Here is a 13,383-nt window from a genome sequence, read left to right as displayed (position 1 = left end):
TTTAGAATTTCCTACGTATTCTGTTTTCTACTTACCATTTCATCAGCTAAAATACCATTCAATCCATGTTTATGCAGTAGTGCTAGCCAGTTCAAACCTATCTTCTGATATGGCTTGAGCTCCATACTGAAAAAACAGAATAATTTACAATTTTAGCTCCTTCTGATTGTTTCTATATGAAAGATTACCATAAAAATAATAAATTTTTACAATGGTCATCCTAAAAGTTTATTGTTGGGTTTCCCACCATTTACTCCACCCAAGGCCCACCTGGGAGCCAAGAATTCATTTTCAGAAGTCGTGAACGTCTCTCCCAGCCCATGATTACAAACAAAACAAATGTCACTTAGGTTTAAAAACTGTTTTTAGTTTTGTTTGAATCTATTATACGTTTTAATAATTATTTAAAAACAATGAAACTACACTGTTATCCTTTAGCCATTTATATTTTGTCTTTTTTTTTTTTATCGATTGACATACAATAATTACTTAAAGATATGGAAAAACCATTGTAGTTCTATTATAGAATCTGTGATGCAGCTGCAGCTATTGGTAAAGCAGAACAACTTATTCGCAGTCTCTCATACAGTGACCCTCTTTAGAAAGTTTATTTTAACAATTAAAAACTGAACAGGAGATGCAGAAGAAAAATAGGGTATGCAGTCAAGAATGATCATCCATTTTTCAGCTCTCAACACACCGGGAAAGTGTTAGCTCAACTCTATTTTTATTTAACAGCAAAAACAAAACAATTCAACAAAATATCTATTTGTTCTTTTAATCAGAGGTGTAAAAACAGTAGTCCAAAGTATATACTACACAGGGAATTTTTGGTGACCTCATAGTGTGCACAAGACCTTATGCTCAATTTCTGAAAATTGCTCGCTATGGGTGGGCTGCTCTGCAGCACGGAGGTCAAAAGGGGCTCCTTGGTGTGTTTAGGCATCAAGCTCTGCAGAGCAGCTTGTAGGATCCAGGCCTCAGTTTGCAAGATCTCATTCAAAACTGAGCCATACAGCCAACTGCACAGAACTTATTTTTATCTGCCTTGGAAAGTTGAAGGGCTGAGTCAATTCTGACAGATTCTGAACATCAGGGCATCCACACATTTCAACCCTGTAACGCACAAATCCTAAGCCATTGCTGAGACTCTTAATAACATTTCAATAAAACTTTTTATTCATAGTATGCACCGCAGGCTGTCTTATTTACTTCTGTAATTCCATTAACTTATTTTATCCAGTTTATGAAAAAGTTGGGGGTTACCAATTAATGCATATGTAAGTCTCCCTCACACATGAATGGCAAAAACTCCCCTTTTTACCTTCTTTCATGTCCCTCCCACAAAGATTTTTTTTTTTTTTTTTTTTTTTTTGTAAATTTGAGAGCCCAGTGCATGTACCTTGTAAAGCATGAAGGAAATCCTTTTGGGTCAGATGTCCAAAAATAGGTTCCTAACCTCTCAACTGTATTCAGGCATCTAAGGGAAGTAGGAACTGAAGCAGCTCCTATGTAAGTCAAGGGAGCCTGCTGGATGTTCAACCATTTTGAAAAAAAATCAGTCCATTTATTTAGGTGACTAAACATGGTCTTGAACACCTAATTTCAGGCTCACATTTTTAAAAAATCTCTGCCTCCACCTGTACATAGTATCAAACAATTTTTTCTGTATGTTAGTAGTATTCAGATGTACCTTTGATTCAGAATGGAAGGTTGCTCTATGTTCCATCCACATCCTCCATCTTCAGTGATCCTGGTAACTTGTTTTGTCAATTTATTTGAAATGTCTTCACATTTGTTCATGAGTTTTAGAACCACCTCTCTCTCTTTGAGCAGTATTTTACAGTTCCATATAATATCTTCTGATAATCCGTTTGTCTTACTCATTTTCGTAAACTATTAAAAGAAAAAAAAAAATACTCCAACTGACACGGATAGCAAAATTAAAAATTTTAATTAAAAATTAAAAATTTAAGCATCAAGCAGCTTAAACATGGTTTTATAACTCTAATCTTTCATAAATACTGTATTAGTCATTTTTTGTAAGAAAAATACATATAAAGGTTATTATTATATAAAGGTTATTACATCACTGCCAGTGTGAACTTTCGTTGCTAATGCTCTCAGCTGACTTAGCTTCCTTTCATCCCTGTTAGAAGCTGAAGGAACAATCCATAAACCTGTTTCAGAGAGGGGTTTTTTTTTTTAATCCTTTAACACCTATAGTTTTGCAAAATTCAGCTCACATTCCCTGAGTTCTTGAACAGCTTCAAGACTATACACAATGGTGTTAGTGGTAAGAATGATGGTACCATGTCAGCAGTTTGACCACCTCTGGTAAAAAGGATAGGAGCCAAACTATGGCCCACCGGCCACATCCGGCCCCCGGGACCCTCCCGCCTGGCCTGGGAGGCTAGCCCCCGGCCCCTCCCCCTGCTGATTTCCCTCCCCCACAGCCTCAGCTCACTGCGCCGCTGGTGCAATGCTCTGGGCTGCGAGCTCTTGCCGGGCAGCGCAGCTGCAGAGAAAAAGAAAAAGAAAAGAAAAAAAAAAATCAGTAAGGACTACGGCTGTCAGTGTTCTGGACGCTGCTGTGAGAGCTGCTTCCAAAATCAGAGCACCTTAATAAAGAGACGAGACTCAGGGCCGGAAGTTAATTTTTTTTTCTTTAAATTCAGAATGTGGTTTTATGTTCTGCAACCATTGTGTGTGAGAGAATGAGAAATGGACAACTTTCTGTATAGACAAAAAGAAAAGGAGTACTTGTGGCACCTTAGAGACTAACAAATTTATTTGAGCATAAGCTTTCGTGAGCTACAGCTCACTTCATCGGATGCATTCCTGATAGATTTCCACTCCATACGGCTAAATTCAGTGCCTTGCATAATTACAGGTTTCAGAGTAGCAGCCGTATTAGTCTGTATTCGCAAAAAGAAAAGGAGTACTTGTGGCACCTTAAAGACTAAAATTTATTTGAGCATAAGCTTTCGTGAGCTACAGCTCACTTCATCGGAAAAGTTTTTTTCCACCAAATGCATCCGATGAAGTGAGCTGTAGCTCACGAAAGCTTATGCTCAAATAAATTGGTTAGTCTCAAATGTGCCACAAGTACTCCTTTTCTTTTTGCGAATACAGACTAACACAGCTGCCTCTCTGAAACCTTTCTGTATAAATAAATCCTTAGCCTCAACTCCAGTCTTGGCTGGAAATCATCCTTTCCATTGACTCTCATGTAAATGGGAGAAGAAATCTAGGTGGGCACTCATACACAGAGCTGTGGTAGGAGGTCAGGAGCACACATTGCTAGGTGTGCTGTTTTTATAGGAGGTTTAGGGGTCATGTAGAAATGTCGAACTAGCAGCAGCTCTATATGCTGGTCTCAGAAAACTTATTTCAATTGTACCTTTGTTATTAATAACAGGAGTGTAATTGTAGTGCACAAAGGCCCCAATCAGGATTGTGACCGCACTGTACTGAGCACTGTACAATCAGTGCTGTGAAGGGCTTACTATCTGCAAGATAATGGTAGCACATTCTCAGGAAAGTCACAAGTGGAGTGAAGCAAAGCTAGGTGCTGGGGCACAGTACTGCAAATAAAATGAATCCAAAAACTGAAGTAAAACCGGTACAAAAAGTGTTATTTTACTATATAAAGCTCTTGTTGGACCTCATTTGCAACAACACATGCTGTTCTGCATATTACATTTCTAAAAGGACACTGTATTTTGGAAAAGGTTTAGAAGTTGCTAAAGAACAAAATTATTTGTGCAAAGATGCAAGGAATGTCTTGAAGAGTTTTAAGAGAAACACATTAAATGTTTCCATCACCTTTTATAAAGCCACCCAATTTAACTGTATACTCTGGTCTATATAAATTCATATTCCTATTATTCTTTCCTCACGCTCCCTTCTCTGTTCGTGATTTTAGATATCCACAAGCTATTTGGGTCAGAGACCATAACTTACTCAGTGTTTGTACAGTTGTGACCCAAGGATCTCTTGATGCCACCTGGCAGACAGCACAGGGGTGTATAAGAATTACAGGGACCCTCCAAGTCTGGCATTTACATTCTAAGTCACCAAAAAGGGTCTTGTAACGTTTTCACTGAAAGCACGTGTCACACACTGGTGGTCATCATCTCTGCGAAATTTATGGGTGGGTAATATGTAAGGAGATGTGTGCGCATGCACGCACGCACGCACGCACACTGGAAATTATGTTCTTAAGGCCTTGTAGTTAAACACAGGTCACCCAGAGGTAGCATGCCTTGAGATCTACTTCTCCAGACAGGAAGTGGGAGACACTTATCTCTGTAGCTGACCACTGTGACCACAGAAGTCTATTAGCATTCTACGTCAAATGCCAATGAAGATTTTGCAGGGACTTTGGAAGAAAAATTAAAGGGAAGAGGTTAAAAAAATAGGGGAGGGAGGAGTATCCCTGTTTCATAGCTGAAGAACTAATGACTGGTTGGACACATCTAAGGGTGCAGAAAGATGTCATGGTATATCCCCCATCTGGGGAGACAAGTTGCCAATGGGCTTGATCTCATGAAGAGAGGGTCTCAGGCATCCTGGTTGGAAAATTCTGTGAGAAGGACCTTGGGGGAAGCAGTGCATCATTAGACAAGAGTGCATCTAGTTAGCTAAGCTTAAGTGCTAGAACATGTTATGATTTGATTTTATATATAACCTTTGTTTCCATTAATCCTGTTGGCTATAATTTAAATATCTATTCTTTATAATGAAAATAAAAATACGTTTACTAAACAAACAAATCTAAGTGCTGTGTGTTAAGCAGAGCTAGAACCTAAGGTGTAACCAGTAAACTGTGGTGTAACTGCTCCTTTGGGAACAGCAGGTCTAGTAATTCTGTGAGTGTCCAGTGGATACGGTCTCCACACTCCAGGGGGAATGGCCAGAGAAACTGGGGCTGGAATGCGTCAGGTTGCAGAGGGACAGTGGTGCACACTTGGGCTGAGAGGAAAGTGATTATGTTGCCTGTGACTCGGGGTGTCAGCAGTCACCTGGCAGGAATGGACAAAGCTCCCTGACGCTAAGGGCAGGAAGTAGCGGGATACCTCACAACCCTGGGTATCCCCAGGGAGCATCACAACAGGACTTAGCACAAGAGGGCGGCCTTAGTAGCCACCCTGATATAGTGTCCTAACTATGATATGTTAGTAAAGTACTGAAGTAGATAAATTGAGATAGCCTGTGGAGGGAACTATGTCAAGTTTCTGCAGTTGCCAAATAACTGACCTTCCCAAAGCATCTGCAAAACATTGGATCTGAACTTGGACTTCCCTTAACATTTCAGCTTTAGAAACCCTCAGTCATGCATGTGCTTGCCTAATGCCACTTTCTGCTGGGATGATAACTTGAAATGCATCCGATGAAGTGAGCTGTAGCTCACGAAAGCTTATGCTCTAATAAATTTGTTAGTCTCTAAGGTGCCACAAGTACTCCTTTTCTTTCATTCTCCAAGTGAGTCTTCTCAACAGCACCATTTATGCCACAAAGCTCAATTTTCTAGTCCTTGCCTGAACACTTTCATTAAGGTTGCACTGCACTATACTGAAGACATTTCATAATGTATCTTCTTCAGATTGGCTTTCATATTCTCCAATTACTGCTACTAGAACAGTTTTTCCATCTATTATTCCACATCACGCATCAAACTTCACAGTGCTACGCAACCTCATTTAATTTCATTATTACTACCACCACTGCACATTTCTAGCACCATTCAGCAGAGGCTCTCGAAGTATTTTGTACAGTTAGTAATGCTCCGTTTTAAAGAGGTCTGAACCGCAGCACAGAGGTTAACTTTTCAAGAGTCACATCAAGTGAATTGGAAGAACACAAGTCAAAGTTCCAGAACTGTATTCTAAAAACTTTACAATAGTCTCTCCTTCACCTTGGTCCATTTCCTTTGTCACTTTTTATTTTTCTGGAGTTTACCATTCGTTCAAAATATAATCTTGGTCTGGGAGCCTGAAGCGTGCTCTAGTTTAAACAGATAGAAGCCTAGCAACAATAGTATTTCCTCGCCAAGGGGCTCTCAACATGTTAACAACCAAAAATGCTTTAGGACCTCTTTGCCATCTAGCCATTAAAGTAAAGGGAGGATGGTCAGAATCCCCCAGACCTGTTTGCAACCACCAAGTTCAGAATCCATGTTGTAGCTTATCTGTACATCACAGATAATCAATGTCTAATTTCATTCCCTTATTCTGACCTTGATGTTAATGAAATGGAACAGAGTAACCAATTACAGCCAAAAGCAACCCTCTTATTATTTCACACTATATTTCTCCCTTTAATAAACGCACAGAACTCTTTACCTGGGAATAATTTTGTGGACAGTCAGGCACTGTTTATTCCAACATGTAGCCTCATTTCTTCTGTCACATGCCTGCTTAAAATCTACATACATCACCTTCATTTGTTTGCAATTCCTCAACACTTGGTATCTTTTCACTCTAATATAATACAAACAGAATCAATATTCGTAGCGTTTTAAATAATATTTTAACTTCCTACCACCAGAAGAAATGATTGACAAGAAACCTCAACATGTGTCGCTACCCAGATTCATACGCAAAGAGAAGCTTGAAGTAATGACTGGCAATAAGGAGAGGCGGATTCTATTAAGTTCTGCCACTTGCACCATGTGTGACTGAGCACTTACTTTGGGCCTCAGTTTCCTTAAATGTACAACTAGCAAGGTTTATCTGCCTCAAAGGGGCACTGAAAGGCTAAACAAAGCCACAACCCTGATTCTTCATGAAGACATTGGAGGTGGACCTTTTTTATCTGCATGAAGCCCCACAGAAATCAGTGGGGATTTGCTTTAGGTCAGAGATCAATCAACACCTATCATTACAGGATTGGGGGCTAGGTTTGTTATCAATGAATCCTCAGGCAAAAAATATTAAGTGCAAAATATATTTCAGTTTAAAGAGGGAAATGATAAGTATTTTTAACTTAAACAATGTTAAATTGAGAACACCTAAGTGGCAAACACTTATATTTGCCAGTCTTCAGTATTACTGCTACTATATTAACTTTTCAACATGTTCTTCACAGAATTATGGATAAAAGGGTGCTCTGGTACAATTTGATATACTAGTCTAACTTAAAACAAGTAAAAAGAAAAGGAGTACTTGTGACACCTTAGAGACTAACAAATTTATTAGAGCATAAGCTTTCGTGAGCTACAGCTCACTTCATCGGATGCATTTGGTGGAAAAAACAGAGGAGAGATTTATATACACACACAAAGAGAACATGAAACAATGGGTTTATCATACACACTGTAAGGAGAGTGATCACTTAAGATAAGCCATCACCAGCAGCAGGGGGGGGAAAGGAGGAAAACCTTTCATGGTGACAAGCAAGGTAGGCTAATTCCAGCAGTTAACAAGAATATCAGAGGAACAGTGGGGGTGGGGTGGGAGGGAGAAATACCATGGGGAAATAGTTTTACTTTGTGTAATGACTCATCCATTCCCAGGCTCTATTCAAGCCTAAGTTAATTGTATCCAGTTTGCAAATTAATTCCAATTCACCAGTCTCTCCTTGGAGTCTGTTTTTGAAGCTTTTTTGTTGAAGTATAGCCACTCTTAGGTCTGTGATCGAGTGACCAGAGAGATTGAAGTGTTCTCCAACTGGTTTTTGAATGTTATAATTCTTGACGTCTGTGGTGACCTGGAATCCTATTTTCGACGTCTCCGACTCAAGGAATATTTCCAACACACCTCTGACCAACATATTAACCCACGGAGACCTTCCTACCAACACTACAAAAAGAAGAATTCTGGGTGGACTCCTCCTGAAGGTTGAAACAGCAGCCTGGACTTCTACATAGAGTGCTTCCGCCGACGTGCACGAGCTGAAATTGTGGAAAAGCAGCATCGCTTGCCCCATAACCTCAGCCGTGCAGACCACAATGCCATCCACAGCCTCAGAAACAACTCTGACATCATAATCAAAAAGGCTGACAAAGGAGGTGCTGTCGTCATCATGAATAGGTCGGAGTATGAACAAGAGGCCACTAGGGCAGCTCTCCAAACACCACTTTCTACAAGCCATTACCCTCTGATCCCACTGAGAGTTACCAAAAGAAACTACAGCATTTGCTCAAGAAACTCCCTGAAAAAGCACAAGAACAAATCCGCACAGACACACCCCTAGAACCCCGACCTGGGGTATTCTATCTGCTACCCAAGATCCATAAACCTGGAAATCCTGGATGCCCCATCATCTCCGGCATTGGCACCTTGACAGTAGGATTGTCTGGCTATGTAGACTCCCTCCTTAGGCCCTACGTTACCAGCACTCCCAGCTATCTTCGAGACACCACTGACTTCCTGAGGAAACTACAGTCCATTGGTGATCTTCCTAAAAACACCATCCTAGCCACTATGGATGTAGAAGCCCTCTACACCAACATTCCACACAAAGATGGGCCACAAGCCGTCAGGAACAATATCCCCGATAATGTCACGGCTAACCTGGTGGCTGAACTTTGTGACTTTCTCCTCACCCATAACTATTGCACATTTGGGGACAATGTATACCTTCAAATCAGCGGCACTGCGATAGGTACCCGCATGGCCCCACAGTATGCCAACGTTTTTATGGCTGACTTAGAACAACGCTTCCTCAGCTCTCGTCTCTTAATGCCCCTACTCTACTTGCGCTACATTGATGACATCTTCATCATCTGGACCCATGGAAAAGAAGCCCCGGAGGAATTCCACCATGATTTCAACCATTTCCATCCCACCATCAACCTCAGCCTGGACCAGTCCACACAAGAGATCCAATTCCTGGACACTACGGTGCTAATAAGTGATCGTCACATAAACACCACCCTATATCGGAAACCTACTCACACTATTCCTACCTACATGCCTCTAGCTTTCATCCAGATCATACCACACGATCCATTGTCTACAGCCAAGCTCTACGATATAACCGCATTTGCTCCAACCCCTCAGACAGAGACAAACACCTACAAGATCTCTATCATGCATTCCTACAACTACAATACTCACCTGCTGAAGTGAAGAAACAGATTGACAGAGCCAGAAGAAAAGGAGTACTTGTGGCACCTTAGAGACTAACAAATTTATTAGAGCATAAGCTTTCGTGAGCTACAGCTCACTTCATCGGATGCATTTGGTGGAAAAAACAGAGGAGAGATTTATATACACACACAAAGAGAACATGAAACAATGGGTTTATCATACACACTGTAAGGAGAGTGATCACTTAAGATAAGCCATCACCAGCAGCGGGGGGGGGGAAAAGGAGGAAAACCTTTCATGGTGACAAGCAAGGTAGGCTAATTCCAGCAGTTAACAAGAATATCAGAGGAACAGTGGGGGTGGGGTGGGAGGGAGAAATACCATGGGGAAATAGTTTTACTTTGTGTAATGACTCATCCATTCCCACCCTCTATTCAAGCCTAAGTTAATTGTATCCAGTTTGCAAATTAATTCCAATTCAGCAGTCTCTCGTTGGAGTCTGTTTTTGAAGCTTTTTTGTTGAAGGATAGCCACTTTTAGGTCTGTGATCGAGTGACCAGAGAGATTGAAGTGTTCTCCAACTGGTTTTTGAATGTTATAATTCTTGACGTCTGATTTGTGTCCATTCATTCTTTTACGTAGAGACTGTCCAGTTTGGCCAATGTACATGGCAGAGGGGCATTGCTGGCACATGATGGCATATATCACATTGGTAGATGCGCAGGTGAACGAGCCTCTGATAGTGTGGCTGATGTGATTAGGCCCTATGATAGTATCCCCTGAATAGATATGTGGACAGAGTTGGCAACGGGCTTTGTTGCAAGGATAGGTTCCTGGGTTAGTGGTTCTGTTGTGTGGTGTGTGGTTGCTGGTGAGTATTTGCTTCAGATTGGGGGGCTGTCTGTAAGCAAGGACTGGTCTGTCTCCCAAGATCTGTGAGAGTGATGGGTCGTCCTTCAGGATAGGTTGTAGATCCTTGATGATGCGTTGGAGAGGTTTTAGTTGGGGGCTGAAGGTGATGGCTAGTGGCGTTCTGTTGTTTTCTTTGTTGGGCCTGTCCTGTAGTAGATGACTTCTGGGTACTCTTCTGGCTCTGTCAATCTGTTTCTTCACTTCAGCAGGTGGGTATTGTAGTTGTAGGAATGCATGATAGAGATCTTGTAGGTGTTTGTCTCTGTCTGAGGGGTTGGAGCAAATGCAGTTATATCGTAGCGCTTGGCTGTAGACAATGGATCGAGTGGTATGATCTGGATGAAAGATCTGGATGAGAGCCAGAAGAGTACCCAGAAGTCACCTACTACAGGACAGGCCCAACAAAGAAAATAACGGAACACCACTAGCCATCACCTTCATCCCCCAACTAAAACCTCTCCAACGCATCATCAAGGATCTACAACCTATCCTGAAGGACGACCCATCACTCTCACAGATCTTGGGAGACAGGCCAGTCCTTGCTTACAGACAGCCCCCCAACTTGAAGCAAATACTCACCAGCAACCACACACCACACAACAGAACCACCAACCCAGGAACCTATCCTTGCAACAAAGCCCGTTGCGAACTCTGTCCACATATCTATTCAGGGGACACCATCATAGGGCCTAATCACATCAGCCACACTATCAGAGGCTCGTTCACTTGCGCATCTACCAATGTGATATACACCATCATGCCCCTCTGCCATTTACATTGGTCAAACTGGACAGTCTCTACGTAAAAGAATGAATGGACACAAATCAGAAGTCAAGAATTATAACATTCAAAAACCAGTTGGAGAACACTTCAATCTCTCTGGTCACTCGATTACAGACCTAAAAGTGGCTATCCTTCAACAAAAAAGCTTCAAAAACAGACTCCAACGAGAGACTGCTGAATTGGAATTAATTTGCAAGCTGGATACAATTAACTTAGGCTTGAAGAGAGACTGGGAATGGATGAGTCATTACACAAAGTAAAAGTATTTCCCCATGTTATTTCTCCCCCCCACCCCACCCCCCACTGTTCCTCAGATATTCTTGTTAACTGCTGGAAATAGCCTACCTTGCTTGTCACCATGAAAGGTTTTCCTCTCCCCCCCTCCCCCCGCTGCTGGTGATGGCTTATCTTAAGCGATCACTATGATAAACCCATTGTTTCATGTTCTCTCTGTGTGTATATCAATCTCTCCTGTTTTTTCCACCAAATGCATCCGATGAAGTGAGCTATAGCTCACAAAAGCTTATGCTCTAATAAATTTGTTAGTCTCTAAGGTGCCAGAAGTACTCCTTTTCTTTTTGCGAATACAGACTAACACGGCTGCTACTCTGAAACCTTAAAACAAGTAGTATCCGAACATCCTATACAACTTGCCCTTCCTTATACAAGATACCCAGTGATCATACAACGAAAAATCTAAACTTTTAAATTGCTCAATCCCTTCCCTGCTCCCCATACTTGCAGTTTATATCTGTAAAGAACCCATATGAAATCAACACAAACCTGGTTTGCTAATGTCAATTCAACAATTACATCTCACTTTAATTCAGTGAGTGTACCAATAAAAGGATATCCTTCACTGGCAGTTTGTGTTTTTTTTGGGGGTTTTGGGTTTTTGTGTGGGTTTTTGTTTAAACAAAAAAAGTGAAAAATCTTACCAAATCCCTCTAATTTAAGCAATTCTGGGATTTGCATGTAGATACCTGCAAATAAGTGTTCTGAAAAACATCTTTCATTAAAAACAGCCATGAAGAACGTGATTTTAATAAGAGATTAAAAATTCCAACGTTTGTCCTAATGCCTAAAGCTTTGGTTGGCATGAATATAAATCCTGTAAACTATAAATAAATGCACTGAAATTGAAGCCATCTGTTCTAAAACCACATATTTTATTTCATATTAGCATTCATCTCCAAGTTATAACAAGATGAATTTTATCTGCTATTCTGAATTACCTATAGGAAAAAAGAAAAAAAAAGTGATATTACTGTGCCAGAGAAGTTCAGGTGCTTAGCTTTGTATTCACATGGGATCACTAGAGACCTAGGACTGGATTTTTCAGAAGCATGCACAGTTAAGTAGGCCATAATACATGCATTTTTTTAAAATTCGGCCCTAAAAGACACATTGTTTAGGCTACAGACTTCTGAGTCCCACAGACAATGGATACAACTCAACAACTTTTATCGGACCTTTGAAGCACTGTCCAGTGAAATATGGAGTAGCAGCATACTGTAACTGAGTAGCTACCACCAAGCAACAAGTTTCCTGGATACACCTTACATCAATTTTTACCTCAATGCTGGATAAAAATAACTCTGGCAAGAAGATTTAAGATTTTACTTTGTTGTTTGTTCATTTCAATAAACTAATGTGAATTCTTCTGTATGTACAGTTCCTATTGTTAGCTTTTCTTCATTTGCCCGTTCAATTTTTCTAATGAGATTTGTGTTGGGACAGGTGGGTTTTCTTTTGGTACCTCCAGTCAGTTAAGGAGATCAGATTTTAATCACAAATATATCAGTAAAAAGATAACTTTTTTCCATAGGATCCCTGCCTTATTCAGTGCACAGGACGAATGATGATCACTTAATGAACAAAAGGAGTACTTGTGGCATCTGATGAAGTGAGCTGCAGCTCACGAAAGTTTATGCTCAAATAAATTTATTAGTCTCTAAGGTGCCACAAATACTCCTTTTTTTTTTTTTTTTTTTTTGCGAATACAGACTAACACGGCTGCTACTGTGAAACTTAATGAACAGTTATTCAGTATTCTGTTTTCGCCTCATTGTTCAATGTTTGGCCCTATGCCTTATTTCTGGAACATTATTCAAGCCGTACTCTCAGAGACCGATTTATTAATTTCCTATGGGCTTTTCTAGGGCACCCATCACTATAGTTTTTAAGCGCTTCAGAAACATCAATAAATATATTTGCATAACACTATCAGATGAAGGAATGCTATCTGCATTTCACAGAGGGAGAACTGAGGCACAGAGATTAGTGTCAAAAGGATCCACTTTGGGTGCCCAATTTGAGACATCTACGATTACTTTTCTTGTTTTTTTAAGCCAGTCTTTCACATTACATAGCTATTTATAAGTTCAATGTACAGCTCCCACTGAGTTTAACTGCAGGTGTTAGTATTTGCTATTTTTGAAAATTAAACCACACAATCTTACATCAGGCACCTGAAAAATGAGGAACACAAAATGAGTGATTACCTGCATAAAGGTCAGTTTAAGTGATTTGACTAGCACTGCACAGAAACTCTGCAGTAGAAGCAAGGAGAGAATTCAGTTCTCCAGGGCAACAGACCTATCAGACCATATTTCTCTTCCTGCAATCCTCTGCCTCATTCACTTCACAT

At 40.6% G+C, this 13,383-nt stretch overlaps 1 protein-coding gene across 10 annotated transcripts in view; it reads right to left on the bottom strand.

Annotated features, from left to right (window-relative positions):
* SMARCAD1 (SWI/SNF-related, matrix-associated actin-dependent regulator of chromatin, subfamily a, containing DEAD/H box 1) overlaps window positions 1-13,383 on the bottom strand; it is a 90,338-nt gene that overhangs the window by 21,520 nt on the left and 55,435 nt on the right. For all 10 annotated transcript variants that reach the window (XM_038399597.2, XM_043512611.1, XM_043512612.1 and 7 more), the window contains 2 exons: window positions 1,694-1,896; window positions 36-126 (listed from right to left, as the gene is read on the bottom strand). In XM_038399597.2, coding sequence (XP_038255525.1) covers window positions 36-126; window positions 1,694-1,896 — 294 coding nt within the window. The remainder of the gene's footprint in view (window positions 1-35; window positions 127-1,693; window positions 1,897-13,383) is intronic.

Source organism: Dermochelys coriacea, chromosome 4 (assembly GCF_009764565.3).
Source record: "Dermochelys coriacea isolate rDerCor1 chromosome 4, rDerCor1.pri.v4, whole genome shotgun sequence".
NCBI classification, from domain to species: domain Eukaryota; kingdom Metazoa; phylum Chordata; order Testudines; family Dermochelyidae; genus Dermochelys; species Dermochelys coriacea.
The sequence above is the reverse complement of the archived record's forward strand: the minus strand, read 5'-3'. Positions and strand labels throughout refer to the sequence as shown.